This window comes from Octopus bimaculoides, chromosome 4 (genome assembly GCF_001194135.2).
Source record: "Octopus bimaculoides isolate UCB-OBI-ISO-001 chromosome 4, ASM119413v2, whole genome shotgun sequence".
Taxonomy (NCBI): Eukaryota; Metazoa; Mollusca; class Cephalopoda; order Octopoda; family Octopodidae; genus Octopus; species Octopus bimaculoides.
Window position 1 is genome coordinate 84,090,420 of NC_068984.1, and position 19,719 is coordinate 84,110,138.

General features: G+C 35.3%; 1 protein-coding gene across 4 annotated transcripts in view; it reads right to left on the minus strand.

Annotated features, from left to right (window-relative positions):
- Window positions 1-19,719, minus strand: part of LOC106870733 (nucleoporin NDC1-like) — a 56,255-nt gene that overhangs the window by 4,851 nt on the left and 31,685 nt on the right. For all 4 annotated transcript variants that reach the window (XM_014916907.2, XM_052967179.1, XM_014916908.2 and 1 more), the window contains 9 exons: window positions 16,761-16,809; window positions 14,435-14,567; window positions 13,513-13,605; window positions 9,920-10,001; window positions 7,223-7,387; window positions 6,619-6,666; window positions 4,770-4,825; window positions 2,650-2,764; window positions 1,432-1,532 (listed from right to left, as the gene is read on the minus strand). In XM_014916907.2, coding sequence (XP_014772393.1) covers window positions 1,432-1,532; window positions 2,650-2,764; window positions 4,770-4,825; window positions 6,619-6,666; window positions 7,223-7,387; window positions 9,920-10,001; window positions 13,513-13,605; window positions 14,435-14,567; window positions 16,761-16,809 — 842 coding nt within the window. The remainder of the gene's footprint in view (window positions 1-1,431; window positions 1,533-2,649; window positions 2,765-4,769; window positions 4,826-6,618; window positions 6,667-7,222; window positions 7,388-9,919; window positions 10,002-13,512; window positions 13,606-14,434; window positions 14,568-16,760; window positions 16,810-19,719) is intronic.

A 19,719-nucleotide genomic window follows, 5' to 3' on the forward strand; every position in this document is an offset into this window, starting at 1 on the left:
TCCCTTCCTCATTTAGTTGGACAAATAAATACAGGGTGTCCCAGAAGTAATTATGATTTAAATGAAATCGGATGCAATTTTTTAAAAAACTCACTGTTATTTGTGTTTATCATGTTTAATATGTGTTAAAAGTGTATAAATTTTGAATTTTGCTTTTCATTTTCATTCCTGTTGGACCCTTCTTATTTGTCCACAACAGCTCTTTTTTCAATTTGGCAGCAATCATTTTCTTTACCTCCATCCCCAAGATGGAGCAATCGTTTAGCTGAGCTTAAAGAACACATTCAGTTAGCAGTGCAGGAGTTAACTCCTGAAATGCTTCAAAATGTGTTTCAGAACGCTAAGGAGAGATTTGAAGTATGCCAGGATGCAAATAGGTTGAAAATTTGCAATAAAAGTTTGACGTTAGATTTATAAATCTATTTGTTTTGGTATCATAATTAAGTAATAAACATAAAATTCAGTCAGTTTTTTAAAAATTTGCTCCATTTCATTGAAACAGTTAATTCTGGTATTAATAGGATAATTTCTACATCAAAGTTCAAAAAAATTACTGCTAATAGAAAAAATTGTATAGAAAAAGGAGATTGAGTATATCACGAAGGGTCAAATCCACATTGAAAAGGAGAATCTTTTTCATAGTTTTTGTTAGTTTTAAATGTAATTAATGAACTAATAATAACATTCAGTTAGCAGTGCAGGAGCTAACTTCTGAAATGCTTCAAAATGTGTTTCAGAATGCTAAGGAAAGATTTGAAGTATAGAGGCAACAATCATAACAGATAGTCACAAAGAAGAAAATGTCTAGATTCAAAATTTCCTCTCATACCTACAGATGTTCCATTTGAATTTAAGAGGTTTCAGTTTCCAGTCAAACTAAGTTTTGATATTTCAATTAACACATCTCAGAGTCAATCCCCCAAGGTAGTTGGACTTCATCTCTCTATTATATGCTTCTCCCACAGTCAGCTCTATGTTGGTTGCTCACGAGTTGGAAGCAGCACCAATTTATTCATTTGGGCACCAACAAAAAAATTACACAATGAATATTGTTTACCCTGAGGTGCTTCAAGATTCACAGATTATCAGTTCAAAATTCTATTATCATTACAATTTGGATATTTTTAAATAAAATACAGATATTTTGAAATAATTATGAGAAGAAAAAAAAAAAATCTTCATATTTATTGTTTACTAATCTGAATAAGAACAGCAGTAACCTGGGTAACACTGGGTAATTCAGCTAGTGTATATATATATATATATATATATATATATATATATAAGATTAAGGAAAATCTGCCTCAATGCAATCTTGACCCATGTAAGTATGGAAAAGTGGATGTTATGATAATGATAATCATAATGATATACATCTGACTTGGAAGAGTGTGTGAAATTGAAACAACAATAATGATGATCTTAATTTACCTCAAAGAGTGATACCAAAACATTAAGTATCTCTGGTAAGTTCTGCTGTACAATACCAAGTGCATCTTCAGTGTAGGAGGCTGCTACCAATCGGGATAGAGCTACAATAAGACAATACAAGATATAGAATACACGTTAACATTGCCACATGTAAAAAAAGATCTTACTGTGTAGTGGTTATGGTTGTAATGATTAGACTATTGTGGCATGTGGTTATAGTGACTAGGGTGTGTAGTGGTTATAGCTGTAATAATTGGCATTTGTTTAAACTGTATAATGGATATTGTTAGTGCCTACACGATGTAGTGGCTGTGGTTGATATAGCGAGACTCTGCTGATGTTAGATGTCAGTATAATTAACCTATATAGCAGTGGACAATGATACAGTAACTTCATAATGGTTGTATATAATTTAGCTACACTCTGTACTGGTTGGGGTTAATATATCCAATTTTTATGGTGAGTGAGGTTAATACAGCTAACCTTTAATGTGTATAAATCCAATTAAGAGGTTAACGAAACCTTTTTTAATTTAAAATTTGTTACTAGTTCAAATATGCTTGAGGCATATTTGAAATGGTAAGAAAGCCATTCACTGTATTTTGTCATGGAGAAAATTTCTTGCTGTAGACAGAAAGCATGTAAACCCACCAAGTTAGTTCATAGTGCAGGATTCTGTATTTTTTAATACAGAATGCCTGTAAATCCTATGGTTGTTATTGATTCCTACTGTAGCATTGGTTTTTTTGCAAGTTAGTGGAGGAAGGGTAAAACAATCAGCTTTATAGGTTACCTTCTAGAGGGCTGCCAGAATAGTGAGAAAGATTCAGAAAATATTTCTGTGCAAGGCTTGAGAGATGTAACACAGTGAAAATGATTGCTAGGTCAAGTGGGCCATGAAGTGAATTTGCCACTAGCTAATTCAGAAGACCAGAGGCCATTATACTAGCACTAGAAGCAAAGAGAGGAAAACTTACAAGTTAGTTATTGTACAATTGTTGGTGAGTGAATGAATTGTTGACAATCAGTCTAATAGCTTTATTTAGATTGTGTAGAAATCTGTATAACAGTAGCAGCAACAATAACACTGTTTCACAGATGTAAGCAGCACTTAAGCAATAATCCAACATGGGTCTTAGCTAAGATTAATACTAATAAATGTGATAGTGGTTGAGGTAAATATTGATACAAACAAGAGGAACAAAAAAGAGCTCTTACCTTCTACTGCCCAGATATGGATTTGAACTGAGGAGAATAATTTCCGAGGTGCAGCATCTGGTAGTTCTCGTAGGAAATAACCAAACACTGGCTTCTTTTTCAACACCTCTAAAATCTAAACAAGATGGTTTATATATGCATGATATCACAGGTCCTTTTACCTTTATTTTATAAATATTTGAAAGGCATGACCACTAAAACAATCATCCAATATATTCTAATATACCAGTAAAATAATATACAATTTTAGAGTTGTATTTGTTTGGTTAGTGATTTCAACTGAGTTTGCATGGTGAAATTGAAACAATGGTATCATTTAAAAGACACATACTATTTATTTTTGCTCTATTTCATGATAATAGGCACAAGCATAGACAATGTGGTTATGAAATTTGCTTCACAAACACATGGTTTGGGGTTTGATCCTATTGTGTGGCACATTGGGCAGGTATTTTCTACTATAACCTTGGGTTAACTAATGCATATGCATAGAATTTAGTATATAGAAGCCGAGTGGGACTCAGCTGCATATGTGTGTGTGTGTGTGTATGAGGAGGTGCTGAAAAGTTCCTGGCTTTCAGTGTATTGCAAAAGGCCTGGTTTGAGGCTCAACCTTCCGAGTTCTTTTACAGGGCTTAGAAAAACTGAAAGGTTTGCAGCAATAAGTGTGTGAATCTGAAAGGGGAATATGTTGCATAAAATCATAATTAACTGATCATCTTGCATATTTTTAACCCAAAGTCAGGAACTTTTCAGCATGCCCTCGTGTGTTTGTGTAGGTTTATAGTAGCCAGTGTTGAGTAATCCTTTATGTCAAAGTGTAACAGTGATACGATAAATAGTGATTGATGAAATAAATACTGGATTTGATTTAATTAACTAAAACTTCTGATGGCAGAGTGGTCCAGCACAATTGCAGTCCAATGACCAAAAAGACCAGTAAAAGAAGAGATACTATTAATAAAAATACTCTACTATAACATCTACTTCAGTTTTTCTCTCTCTGAAGATGGAATAGCCCGCTACTATATGGAAAGCCTATCTTTACTGAGAAATGCACTTATGTGCATCTATTCTGTTAACAGCTGTAAGAGACTATCTGCACACCTTAAGTCTCTTATTTCTATGATACACTCTAGTCTAACAACTCTGTAATTGTGTTACATAGATTCTTTGCTTTAAACTGATACCAATTGTTTGCCTGTTCATTCTTTCTTTCTTTCTTTTACTACTACTACTACACATACATAAAAAGAATGAACCAATGATTTTCTTAAAGAAATGAGAGATCCACCGCCACTGACTTTTTCTATTTGCTTTTTCCATGCTGGCATGGCTCAGAGTCAGTATTTTACAAACGAAAGCCATGCCTGATGCTAGACTTTACTTGTTTATGCCAAACATAAACATCACTGCTACTCAAGTGGTGTCAGGTAAGCAAGCACACACACACACACACGATGGGCTTTCACACAGTTTCTGTGTAGAGAATTTTACTCACAAGGCAATGATCAATTTGACACTTTAACAGAAAGCACTTGCCCAATGTCCCACATAGTGGAATCGAACTTAAAATCATGTGGTTGAGAAGTGAACTTCTAAACCATTGAACCATGCTTGTGGCTAAGAAGAAAAATAAGAAATGGTTGGAATGCCTTTTATTATAACTTTGCACTCAATGATAGCCTACTTGGGGTTAAAAAACAAAAATGAATACAATGGTATATTTGTGTTTTAAATGACTATCATTACTAACACAGTGCAATCGTATATATATTTTTTCTTTAGTTCACATATCATGTCCTGAAATAAATTAATGAAGTTATTTCTTGTATTAAAACAAGTTTTTTTTTTTTTTTACTAATTAATAGGCAAGAATAATAACCTCTCAAAATTAATTCCATTTTTTAAAAAATAAACCCTTCAAATAAATTCCTCAGTATATATATTTATAATTTTCTTCAATACGCTTACGAACTTCCCCATCATATTCTTTATAACATTCATGCCTTCATGCATTTTAAGAGCTTATTGCAATGTAGCATCTGTTTCAGTAATAATAGTCACTTTTCCATAAGCAAGAAACTTTGGGTTTATATACTAATTGCACAATATTATACCTTAGTTTGTAAGCTGACTTTTATAGGTCTTTCTTCACGGAGAGATGTACCAGTTACTGAAGATAGAAAAAAAAAAAGATATATTATATTATAATATCATCATTTAACGTCCACTCTCCATGCTGGCATGGGTTAGACAGTTTGACTGGAGCTGATAAGCCGGAGAGCTGCACCAGGTTCCAGTCCAATTTGGCTTGGTTTCTACAACTGGATGCCCTTCCTAACACTAAATTATATTATAATATATTATATATATATAGATGAGACATACATATGAAGAATTGCATCATGGAAGAATCATTAGCTATTAATAACAAATATAAATGTTGTCCCACATTTGAGTTATAATTATTGTCAGATTATAACAAAACAGCAAGAGTCAGAACAATGAGCATGTCCATTCTTAACACATTCCAGCAGACTGGAATGTAAACATGGTTTCTTGATCTTGTTTGTCTCTGAGAATGAATTGTTCCTATAGATGATGTGAATAAACATCACACTTGCACCAAGTGATGTCAGTGGCTTTTCAGGTGCTAGTGTTTTGGTATAGTTGCATCTCTTCAGTGACAAACAACACCTAGTCCTTTGGAGCAAAGTTGTAACAAATGTTCCTATCAATGGAAATCAACAACCATGCCAAAACACTGGTGTCTGATAGTCCACTGTCATTTCAATGAGTAAGTGGGTTGTTCATACACATCATCAATGGGGAGAAGTTATTCAAGATTAACTCCACAGTGGAAGCCATGTTCATATCCAATTCTACTTGAACACATTAAAAATGGATGTGCACATAGTTATTTTGTCAGAAAATAAAAACATCTTTATTATTTTATATCAAAGTCTTTCATTGTACATCTATCAACTAGTCAATGATATTCTACATCTTTTCGCTCAGTCTTCATTGAGCACCACTTATAAATTGTTGAGGATGTTTTGGAATTTTCTTCATTTCTCTCTTCTATATATATATATATATATATATATATATATATATATATATACACATGCATATATATTCACTCTCCATTGCTTTCATTTTAAACCAATGAAGAAGTCTTTACTGATACTTTATTTACTAGCACCTAAACCTCTTTCACTGCTTTAAAATCTACATATACTAAGAGCTTAATTAAATCAGATCAATTAGCATGCATAATGCACTCTTGATAGCTAATTCAATCAAATTACTGGCATGTTAATTATGTTATATTTCAATGCTCTACTGTACAAGAAAGGATATCTTTAGATTTTAGTCAACACTGTAAATACCGAACTTTATATACATCTCTGGGAACTCGAACTCTTAGTAATAACAGGTACATAAATAGTGTCTCTAAGGATAATTAAAGAGGGTACTTGGTTGTTGATGAAATCTCAACAGCAGGTTGAAAATTAGTCTGGCTGATGTCTCTTTTTCTGTTCATGAAGATGCAGTACATAAAGACAAGGTGTTTACATCATTTCATACAGTGTTGGCTAAAATCTATACATATATTCTGTAATACTTTATGGCAACAAAACACTGAAATACTAGTCAACAACAATCACCCTTTATCCATTTTTTTAGCTTTCTTTGTATGTAAATGCTTGTTGCAAGGGATTGTTAGGTGGTAGTCAAATTATATTATTACTTATCTTTATACCATACTTTCATTCTTACACATTATCTTAAAGTTTATTCCTTCAACAATGTGTATTAGTGGATCTAACTGTTTGGAAATGCCCAAATTTGCAAAATCTACCACCATGTTAGCACTCCTCCACAATCCAATGGGTATAAAACGTAAAAGAAAGAAAAAGAAGAAAAAAGGAATAAATTAAATAGAATGTTTAATTCCAATACCTGATTCATTAAGACTCATGTGGCCCAAAGATGTTGGCTTGAGGTAGCCTGGAAAAACAGAAAATCGAGTTATTAATAAAGAGTTGTAATAACAATAAGTATAGTTGTTAATCAGAAATAAGATCAGTAGAATAAATACAAGAGTTGAATCTATTTGTAACAGTACTTCTTAAAAAAGAGCGAGAAAAATAATTCCCAGAAGTTGCTTCACTTAACCTAGTTGAAAATAGAACCACATGTAATTGTGTAACTAACAATCTGAACTAGATAAGTATAGCTGAAGATCATAGATGCCGGAGATACTATGCTGAAGGTCTTAGATTAAGTTGGTGTTACCTAGGTGACATATGCTATTTGTGTAAATGTGCAAGAAATGCAATTCTGTGTGGTAGTAAAGGTGAGGAGAATCTGTGAGTTAAAAATTCAAGACTAGCAAGTTAAGCACAATCTCTTGAACTTGCATTTGAAGGAGGGTTAAAGTATTAAAAAGTTAGAAAATTTTTCTTGGTTCTTGATATCAACATCATCAGCCAGTGTATTCAGGAGAGATAACTGAAAAGAAAGAGGTGGCTAAAATATAGAATATAAAGTAAGTTATACTCACGACTTGCAGACAGGCTTGAGTTGTGCAACCAATTAGGTGTGTTTTGCTGTGGAATGGCTGCTTGCACAAATGCATTGTGGTTAAATTCTTGGGTAGCATCCTTTAGTTGACGTAGGTTCTCTAAACATATATGATAGATTTGGCTCCAGTTTTTGGGGTGGCACCCTAGAAATATGAACTTGAGAGTATGTAATAGGAATATTACTTTCAGCTAGGTGGAAAGATAATTTTCGATAGAGAAGAGTATTAAACAGCTACACACTATAAAACAACAGGACATGGGTTAGATATTTTGATAGAATTTAATGGGCTGGAGAACAATGTCTTGTTCCAAAGTCTCAGTTTCAGCATGCCTACTAAAACTGGATGCCTTTCCTACTGCCGACCTATTCACAGAGAGTACAAGGTGTGTTTTTTTTGTGGCACCAACAGTAGTGAGGTCATCTTGTAAAGTATAAAATTAAAGTGTTCTCCTGGCTAAGAGGGAGAATAGTAGAAAGGGTGAATGCTTTATGCAAGGTGTTGAGAGGTTAAAGTATGATTGGAGGAGCAGGATCAGGTTTATTGCTGTGGAGATTCCTGGCTGCCTCATATTTTACTCCAGTGGATGAGTGTGACCAGACTAGTCACACACACAAGGAAACATGCTTAAAGATTTGAATAAAAAAAAGTGTGGAGACAGAAGTGGCGTTAGGGAGGGTATCCAGCTGTAGAAACTTTGCCAGATCAGATTGAAGCCTGGTGCAGCCTCCTGGCTTGCCAGCCCTCAGTCAAACCGTCCAAACCATGCCAGCGTGGAAAGCGGACGTTAAACGACAATGATGATGATGATGTGTGTGTGTGTGTGTGTGTACATTATATATCTAATATATAAAACAGAGATGTCTGTGTATTCGCTTTTCACGTGAAATCGACTTCACCAAATGCTTCCATACTTGTGATGCATGAATAATTTGACCTCGGATAAATGTTAGGCTCTTCATTTGATTTTTTTTTTTTTTAAATAAATAATATTGCTTTATATTTAAGATTCACTTCTTTAAAAAGGTTCCCCAATGTCAACTTCCGGTATTGACGTAACAACGGCAAAAAGCTTCTCTCTCTAGCTTCGCAATATTCTCTCTCACTCTCACAACACACACGTGTGTCTTTGTAAATATGTTTGTATACATTTATGTATGTGTGTGTTTGTAAGAAACAGAGTGTGAATGAGTCAAGGGGTGTGTTGTCATATGCATCCATCATTTTTGGATGTATGTGTGCGTGTGTGTGTGAGAGACAGAGTGAGAAAGTGTTGTGTATGTAGTATTTACTCTCTCTCTCTCATACACACGCACACACACAAAGATGTATGCATATTTATGCATGTACGTATACATGACAACAAACCTCTCTCTCTGTCACACACACACACATCCATTTCATCTGATGTGTAATACTGTGTGTGTGTGTGTGTGTGTGCGTGGGGGGTCCAACAATCGCCATTTATTTCAATTACTCTTGTGAGGATATTCACGTAAATCATTTGTTTCATTTAATCCCCATTTTAATTTTCGTAAAAGTTTCCAAGTACCAAAAGGCAACAATTTCATTCCTGAGCAACGCCGGGTGCCTCTGCTAGTATATATATAAAAAGAGAGAGAGGAGGGGGGTGGGGTGCAGTGAATATATCATTGTCTAAGTTAGGCAAAAATTAAAACAACACTGACATCTCACTTTATCAGATATATTTACCAAAATTACATAAAAATATCTTGGAATACTAAAGAGTAAATTTATTCAATAAAATCACTATTGGCTTCAACCATGGACTCTAGACAACTTCAGAATCTCCTGCAACTCTTGTGGATGGTCTCCTTGTTTAAGTTGGTGAATGCTGCCATAATCCTTGCCTACAAGGAGTTTTGCTGGTATCTTGCTCAACTGCATCCCACACATAATTATCAAGCGGGTAGCAGCCTGGGGAGTTAGGTCGCCAGATGTTAGGGGTGGTGTGGTCACAGAAATTGTCTGACAGCCATAACTAGATTCACTTGTTTATGTGGCATGGTGCAGAGTCCTGTTACCAGATATAGGGTCTTCTAGCAGCCACCCTCTTGACCCAGGGCAGCACTACTACCTCCTCCAGGCACTTGATATATACCTCTGTATTGAGTCTGAGGTCGATTGGGAAGATGAATGTAGGTATAACGTTGCCATCACTAGTGATCACTCCAAACACCATGATGTTGACTGGATATACATGTTTTGGAGACACAGCAAGCCAATGGTTGTTCTGTGTGTTCATCATCTGTTCGTATTGGAGCTTTCAGTGCAAATGCCAAGCAGTACAGCAAGTCATTTCCAGATTTCTGGCAGAGTGAATTGCGTCATGGTGCTGTTTTTGTCACAGATGGTGCCCAACTGACCCTACTATATTGTGTAGTTGACAAAATCAAAAACAAACAATGCTCATATGCGAAATTAAAAATATAAAATGGAGACGATTTACCCATCGCACCGTGTGTGTGTGTGTTTGTGTGTATCAAAATAATCATCTTAATGCCTACTTTTCCAAACTTAGAAGGGTCAGATGGCGTTTATTAAAGTAAATTTTCTATGGTTGGATGCCCTTCCTGTTACCAACCCCAACCTACTTCCAATATACATATATATAAATTTGAATTTAGTTAAAAATTAAAAGTTTAAAGCTCATACCTGGAAAAGTCGCACTGAAAAGAACTTGACGTCTATTGAAGGAGAATCTGGACAGTTGGAAGAGATCCAGAAAGCCGAGGTACTGCAGATATAACAGAAATGATAGTTATCATAAAGTCAATGAGCACGATTAGTTATAAATGTCCAACAATATCTGATAGAATTAACTACATAAATGTATGTTATGTCTATTACAGGTATGCAAAGTTGATTATCTTGCTCATTAAGTACACATCAAAGAGCCAACAGTGAAATGTCAGGAGACTTCTTTTTAAAACTCAACTTTATTATTAACCTCACATTAGAGATGAGAAAATTTTTTTATGATATTCACAGCTAAATTACTGCCTGATCAGTCTGAGATGTGATCATCACTAGATATCTCATTCCTGGATGTATACGGACCATTAAGTGGATATTAAGCTTACATGAAAAATAGAAGTTCCTAATTTAAATCCATTTTGAGATTACGTACACATTCAAGAAAAGACAACTGATGACGTTTGGTAACCAAAATGTTGCAAGTTTTTAATCTCTAAAGATGAGATTATCAGTTTGAAAAATTATTTTAGGTTAAAGCGAGAGAACAACTGATCAAATGATCACGGAAACTTGTCTTTTTCAGGTGCTGAATAACATCACTCCTCCCCATGTTCCCTCTCATGTTCCTTTCCCAGTTTTCAGAGTTGGCACCATAAATGTAGGCACATTGAAAGATAGGCCTGGCGAGATTGTTGAGATGCTTGAATGGAGGCATTTTGATGTATGTTGCATCCAAGAGGTAAGGTGGAGAGGAGCTTCAGTCAGGTTCCTTATAGGCAAGGCACATAGGAATAAAATCTTCTGGGAAGGTAACAGTGACAGGGTAGGCGGCATGGGCATACTTCTTGCAGAGAAGTGGGTGAAGAATGTACTTTCCAGCATAGATTATTCATTAGTGACTTTAGACACCAGGCCAGAAGGATGCCAAGAAGTAATACCAATCTGGAAAAGAAGGATTTGGAAGCTTAAGGACCCTTCATATGGTCAGAAATTTAGGGACATCCTAATTGAGAAATTTGATGAAAGGGAGGAGGAGCTACAGACTTGTGACATAGAAGATAACTGGGAATTCCTGAGGGACAGCTTGGTGAGTGACACAAACCAATCTGTGGCTAGTACAAAGTCCCATCCAGACCTAGGGTAACATGGTGGTGGAATGATGCAGTAGACAGGGCCATTAGAGCTAGGGCAATTGTAAAGGTTTACCCCGCAAATGAAAACAAAATTTAAAAAAAGAGGGGACATTTTACAAATGCAAAAGGAAAATTTATTAGCTACTGCTTTCAAAGACAAAAGACAGATTTTATTGGTGTTGGTGCTGAGGGGAAACCCCTAGTGAATATTTGTTATAACAAATATATGGTGGGGTTGATAAATCTGACCAATATCGGGAATATTACCCAGTTGGTTGACCTGGGAAGAAATGGTGGAGGTACATTTTGTGGTCTTTAGTTAATTTAACTATAGTTAATCTATATATTGTCTATGTAAAAAGCCACAAGGTACCTCCACCACCAAAGGACTACAACCATTTGAAATTTCAGGTTGACATCACATCTCAGTTATGTGAGGGCTTTTCTTCCAGAAAGCACAGAACTGGGAGAAAAGCAAAATTAACTGAGGTGGATGTCAACAGAGAAAATATTGACTTTCAGAAAACCAAAAAGATAAATGGAAGAAAAAAGTTTGCAGATTGTGTTCGCTGCAAAGAAGAAAAACTGCAAAAGGGTATCAGATTGAGACTTCGTATATGTGTTACTTTTGCAAAATGCCCTTGTGTAAAGGATGTTTTGGGCAGTTTCATGACAGAAATATGTCATAACTATATTATTTTATCATATATTCTTTTTCATTTTATTATAAATATGTAAAAGTGAGAAATACATATTAATTTTCAGTATGTTACACACCTGTATTCACTTTTGTCTTACCTGTTAATGAGCTTTTTTTATTAGATGCATTCTATTATGTAAATGAATTCATTAAATTGTATAAGAGTACATAGCCAATGGTATATTGACTAGTAAAAGAGTTTTGTACTTTATTTTCAATGAAAATGTTTGAATGAAATATAGAGAAAGAATAATATCTTGTACCGATTACACCTGTATCTTAATTAATTCAAAGTAATGTACCTTATCTTGAAAAATGTAAAATTGTTGGCAGTTGACATCTGGGATAATTTTAGTAAAAAATCAAACAGATAAGATGTATTAAGAATATGAATTTTAGTGTTTATTCATAATGCTATTGATTTTACACCTGTCAATTAAATTTACTTGCCTATAAAAGTCAAATTTAATCAGAAAGATCAACTAAAATTACATAACCATAAACCATTGGCATATAAGCACCCATTTACAAAATTTCAAATCCGCATGTAGAAGATTAACAAAGTTACAAGCAAACATTGTGGACACCCTACTTGAACCTGAATAAATCAAAATTAATGTGAACAGATAAGCATTACATTTGACAAATTAATCTGAACACTAAAAGATTAATGCAAGTACTATTAAAAAGTTAACTAGAAATACATATGTAGTGAGTAAAAAAACCTACAGTAATCAATAAAATATTTTCGACTCTGAGCAAACATGGGAGACAACTCCGAACATGATTATGTCTATTCTAACTTCAGCTGCTGTCTGAGTTGTGATGAATTAATTGCAAAGAGAAAATACAAGATTGTATATTTATTGTTGTAGGAAAAATGAAATATTCTAGGAATTAATAACTTTGAGGTAACATTTACATGGTGAACAAGACTTAAGCTGCTGCTGCCGCCACCACCAACACAACCTTTTAACGTCTGTCTTCTGTGCTGGCATAGGTTGGAAAGTTTGACAGGATATGATGTGTCAGAGGACTGCATCATGCTCATAAGTCAGCATTGGCATAGTTCCTACAGTTGGATGCGCTTCCCAACACTAATCACTTTACAGCATGTACTGGCTACATTTTGTGGCATTACAGGGGTCACCATGTAACTTGCAAGACTAAGATTCCCCTTGGCTGAATGAGGGAGTAGCTTTATGCTTGGAGCACTCAAGATATTTAATACCTTTACTTAAGCTTGCTCAAAACAGCTGTTACTTTGCTCCCTAGCAACTACTCACCACTCAACTTTGTCGTAAGAATGAAACTTCCACTTTTTGTCAGTCAAGCAAACTGAAGAAAGCAATGTTGTGCATCTGCCTCAAGACACCACTACAATGGATGACAATTTGAACACCTGATCAAATGGTCTGCAGTGCAGCACCTTAACTTCACAGACATTGTGACACCTAAATAATTGCAATAAGCCAAAGGAAGAACATTATATCTATGGAAAGGAAAGGAATTATCATTTGTATGTAAACAACTCAATATTATGAGGATTTGACCAAAATAATTTCTACAAGTAGAATTATACTCACCCATCCATCCGAAAACACAAAATCCCTACAGTAACACAAGTTTGAAACAAATATTTTAAGACAAAAGGGAAAAATACATGTTATAATAAGCCAGGAAAAAAAAAAAAAAAAAAAAAAAAAAAAAGAGTTTACCTGAATCCAAGGGTTGCTCTTGCAGCTAAGAGCATTGTGCAAACATTTATCTGATAGATGATCTAAACCAGGCTCTATACGAAATTCATAACTCTAAGCAGAAAAAGAAAAAGTTAGAACAAAACTTACAAATACTGTCAAATAGACCGAAGTATTATTATAAAATCTTATCTTTCTTTCATTGCCTTTTCTAAGTTATCGGACATTTCCCATTTAACAAATTTTCACACAAATTAACTTAGTTTATATATCAACTTCAGATATTTTGTTGTGTATGTAGACTGTACACTTATCAATTGTCAGGAAAAGGTGGTATACCATTCACATCCATAGATCCTATGGTGTAGTTTTTAGGGAGACACAGTCCTTCTAGCTACCAATCTCCTTATGGGACTAAATATCTCTATAGCTTTGATTTTCTTAATAGGTTAAAGAGAAGGGAAGGAGCAGTTGACACGGTCTTTGTAGACCCTTCCAGATGAGTAAGGTTGATGTAGTTGATACTCACCACAAACATCTGCAATTTAATGGCTCATAAGGATCAGTATCTATCCAAATCTCTCCCTGGATATGACATCCATTTATTTAAACTAGTCAAATCAACAGAGACAGTGCTATTAGCAAGTATCTTCTACTATAGCCCCACATTGATCAGTGTCAGATTATACAGAAAGCTATTGCATGTGTATATCTTTGAGTGACATGTACTTGAGAAAATTGATAAACCAGAGCTTTTTAACAAAAATACCCTCTGGTATTTTTCAACCTGAGATACACTGGTGTTCCCTTGTCACTCGTACACTTGTATATGTTATGATTAATCATTGAGAATCCTATAGACGAATTAATAAAATGGCTAAAATATATATTTCACAAGTTAGTAATAATGAAATGAAAATAAAACTTTTTCTTTTTCACATACCTCAGTTAAATATGTCCTTAGTAAAACGGCAGCTAAATGCCAGATGAAATACATGTAGGTTCCAAGGAAAAATGACTGCAAAAACAATTCTGGTTGAAGAAGACTCTGAACACTGGACAAATTTGTTTCTGGGCTGCAGAGAAATTTGTAAGAAGGTTATTTAAGAAAAGACAAGTCTTAACTTTAAGGTAATTACTTACTCTTTTTTAATTTATCATAAAACTGTGAACAATACCATTGTTGAGTAAAGGATTCTCAATGATTAATCCTAACATATACAAGTGTACGAGTGACAAGGGAACACCAGTGTATCTCAGGTTGAAAAATACCAGAGGGTATTTTTGTTAAAAAGCTCTGGTTTATCAATTTTCTCAAGTACATGTCACTCAAAGATATACACATGCAATAGCTTTCTGTATAATCTGACACTGATCAATGTGGGGCTATAGTAGAAGATACTTGCTAATGGCACCACATAGTGGGATTAAAGAAAGCTATGTGTTACTGAACCATGTTTTATCACACAGCCATTCCTGCATCCAGCAAGATAAAATTTATTTTTATGTAATAACATTTACAGTAAAATATATTGTGATAAAGATTACACTCACATGAGGATAAACAAATAAAATAGTTTCTAACACATCAGACAATACTAATTTGATAAGGAAGGATGGAGCAGTTAATTAAATTGACCTCAGTATTTGATTGGTACAATATCAACCTCAGAAAGATGAAAAGCAAAGTTGACTTTAAGATTTGAGCTCAACTGTCATGACTGAATGTGACATGGCATAAAATCTTACACAGGCTGATGGCTGAAAGTGTTGGTGGAGAGTGTTGTTGATATTGTCAGTCCTATACTTGACAAGTACTAACTTTATCTACCCTTATCAAAGTTACCTCCAGCTTAATTTGAACTTAAAACATGTCTTTACTAAATGCACAACAAGGTATTTACTCCCTGTCTTCACTGATTCTGTGATCCACTGCTTAAGGATGAATACATATAACATAGAAATAGAAAAATATTGGTTTCAAATTTTGTCACAAGACCAGCAATTGGGGTGGGGATACATTAATAATATCAACTCTAGTGTCCAACTGGTTGCTTATTTTATCGACCCAGGAAGGATGAAAGGCAAAGTTGACCTCAGGGGTATTTAAACTAACTCAGAACATAAAGTCGGAAGAAATGCCACTAAGCATTTTTACAGGCATGATAACCATTCTGTCAGCTTGCCACCTTAGAAATGGGAAAATATTAAAATAATGATATAATGAAGGAGGTTGTTTCAGTAAGGAGTGATTCTAGCTGGAACACATTAAATAATTGTTCTACGTACTTCCATGACCCGTGACTCCAATCTTGGCGGGGGCAATTTTTGTTACAATACCTAAATGTGAAGGTAAGATGTGAAAGTTTGCAAGGTTAGCCAATGGGAAAGAGCTTGTTACTGATGAACCAACAAGAAAGCTTCTGCACAGTTGCTCAACTTGTTAGAAGTAAAGGCCAAATATTTCTCAAACCACATCTTAGGATTTAAAAAAAGGCCACACTGAATAATGTGGTCTGAGATTCACTATGCCTGATTTTTAAGCATGTGGAAAACAGCAAGAAGAGTTTTCCTCACATTATTTACAGTTTTATATTTTGTCAATATGAGTTTTCAAGAGATTTTACCATTTTTAATGCCAATGTGTATTTTTTGTTAGTACAATAAGAATTACTACCAAATGTATTAACATAGTAGATGTCAGGTTGAAGGCGGTGAGCTGGCAGAAACGTTAGCAAGCCAGGCGAAATGCTTAGCGGTATTTCGTCTGCCGTTACGTTCTGAGTTCAAATTCCGCTGAGGTCAATTTTGCCTTTCATCCTTTCGGGGTCGATAAATTAAGTACCAGTTACGCACTGGGGTCGATGTAATTGACTTAATCCCTTTGTCTGTCCTTGTTTGTCCCCTCTATGTTTAGCCCCATGTGGGCAATAAAGAAATAAGATGTCAGGTTGATGCTGCAGTGCTGTGGTAGAGATGATATCTATCTAATTATCAACTAATTAATCTCACTGACAAGAGTAACTTCATTCAATGAGAAAAAAAAGTTGAGGTGGTGATGCTAGAACATGATAAAAATACAGGTTAAGGAAGCCTAAGCTAACCAAAGGCTCATCAGTTAAATACTCAGACCAGTATCCTTAAATCTCATAGGATTAGACCAATTGTGGTTGTCTTAAGGATGAAGATCTTAAATAAAAGTAGATCATTACAGATATGAAATAGGTTTCTTTCGAAAATTATAAAAAAATTGAAGATGATTATATTACCAGATTGAGAGTCGACAGAGATGAGCAGTTAAGTCTCGAGGAAGATGTCCTAATAAAGATAAGTAAAAAATAAAAAGACAGTTTAGTTGGAAATATTTCAGATTTAGTTACAATAATAGATTAATTCAATTCAGGAATTTTTCCTTAACCCTCTTGAATGTTCATATCTTTTAAGAAGTAAGGTAGGTACAACTTAGATTTGAAAATAGTTGAAGGATTTCAGTGGACAATGGCTTATTCTTTACCATAATGTTATTTTCCAAAGGAGGAAGAATGGTAAAATTTCCATAACCTAGATAAGAAAGATCCACTTTAGGTACATAGCAATCATTTAAGAAGTACATGGTGCGTAAAGAAGTGCCAATCTCTAACTGTGGAGGGAATCTGTGGTAGAGGTAGACTAAGGAAGACATAAGACGAGATGGTGAAGCATTATCTTTGAACTTTGAGCCACACAGAGGCAATGACTAGTGACTGAGACCTTTGGCAATGTGCTGTGCTTATTACTTGTCAAATCAAGTGTACCTGTGTTGGTGGCATGTAAAGAACATCTCTTGAGTGCTGGGCCTGATGGAAACAAAATGGCTGAGTCCCTCTCGAGCATTGGGCCAGATGGAGGCAAAGTGGCTGAGTTCTGTTCGAGTGTTGAGTCTCACAGAGACAATAAGCTAGACCTTTGGCATTATGTTGTGCTTGAGAAGAAAACCCATCAAGCTGAGCAAAATCGCAGTCGTGGCAGATATCAGTGTCAGGAAATTGGCACATAATGCATCACAATGGCACCTGTGCTGGTGGCACATAAAAGCACCCATTACACTCTCAGAGTGGTTGGTGTTAGGAAGGGCATCCAGCCATAGTAAAAAATGCCAAATCAGACTGGAGTCTGGTGCAACATACCAGCATCCTAGTCCAGTCAAACTTTCCAACCCATACCAGCATGGACAACAGACGTTAAAAGATGATGATGTCGATAATGTAACTGTCTGGCCTTTAATCAATGTAACCATTAAAAGAAAACAGAGCTACTGGTCAAGAAAAATGTAAAATAGAAGACAGGCCTTAGTTTAGCTATTAGTGAATAGTAACTTGCATTGTGAAATTGAATTTCTGGGGAATTATATACATACATATATATATAATATAATATAAGGATAAAATCTTTATAAGAATTTATCAAGTAGTCAGCGTGAAAAAACCTCATAAGGAAAAAAAAAAAAAAACCCATCATTTTTTTCCATAAATATATATAATATAATTTATATAAGGGCATTATTATAAAATAATGCCTCACGCTTATAATAATGCCCTTATATAAATTATATCATATATATATATATATATATATATATATATATATATGCTTTTACAAGAAGATAGGTAAGAGTCATTTTCAAGTTTCAGCCCACTAGTAGTACTCTACAAAAAATATTAAGTAATTCTTCAGTTTAAAGTTAAATTGCTTTTACTATAACTTGAAATAAAAACATTATTCTATACCAGTTGACAAAATTTCATTAGCATAGGTGGATGGCACTACTGTATCACATGATTTCACTGTATTGTGGATCATCAGAAGCAGGAAGTCAAGCATTGAAGACCAGACAGAAAAATCAGTCAAACCTGCATAGAATAATACTGGCCAAACAGCCAGTGATGTTGTGCAAAGCCCATGAAGTGTGTATAAATTAGCTATTAGCATCATAAGCAGCCTTTGTACTGAATATTAATTATCACAGCCGACTGGCACCCATGCCAACGTCGTCTCCTTCATTGGACACGAAACTCGGCTTGCGAAGACCTGTTGGCGAAAGCAAAATCATGATGGCACCTGTGCCCAGCGTCGCCTTCCTGGCACTTGTGCCGGTGACATGTGCAAAGACATTCGAGCGAGATCGTTGCCAGTGCCGCTGGACTGGCTCCTGTGCAGGTGGCACGTAAAATACAACATTTGGAGCGTGGCTGTTGCTAGTACCGCCTGACTAGCCTTCGTGCCGGTGGCACGTAAAAGCACCCACTCCACTCTCGGAGTGGTTGGCGTTAGGAAGGGCATCCAGCTGTAGAAACTTTGCCAGATCAGATTGGAGCCTGGTGTAGCCATCTGGTTCACCAGTCCTCAGTCAAATCGTCCAACCCATGCTAGCACGGAAAGTGGATGTTAAACGATGATGATGACGATGATGAAACTAACCTGGATATGTTTTTTCATAATGCTGAAGGCTGAGATGAACATCCAAAAAAAATCATTTCATGTAGATAACAAATGCTAAATACCATCGAAATTCTACATCGGTTAGTCCATTTTAGTCAGCACTGGCGGATGGCCTTCTTGTATCATGTGATTTCACTGTATTGTGGATCATCAGTTGTAGGAAGCCAAGCTCTGAATGCCAGGTTGAAAATCAATCAAACCTATATTTAGAATACTGGTGAAACAGCCAGTAAAGCTGAGTAAAGCTGGTGGGCTGAGCGTAAATTTGCTATTAGTGAAAAAAAGCAGCTTTTGCATTGAATATCAATTACAACAACCAACCTAACCTGGATAAGTTGTCTATACTGCATCCTGAGGCACAGTAGTGCCATCTGCCAGTGTTGACAAATTTTAGTCAAACAGTATAGAATTTTGATGCTTTTTAGCATTTGTCATCTACATGAATTTTCCAGGACATTCACTGCAGCCTATGGCATTATAAACAATACATCCAGGTTAGGTTGGATGTGCCAATTAATATTTGTCACAAAGGTTACTTCTGTAGCTAATATATGTATATATATGTATGTGTATATATATACTCTTTTACTTGTTTCAGTCATTTGACTGTGGCCATGCTGGAGCACCGCCTTTAGTCGAGCAAATCGACCCCAGGACTTATTCTTTGGAAACCTAGTACTTATTCTATCGGTCTCTTTGGCCGAACCGCTAAGTTACGGGGACGTAAACACACCACCATTGGTTGTCAAG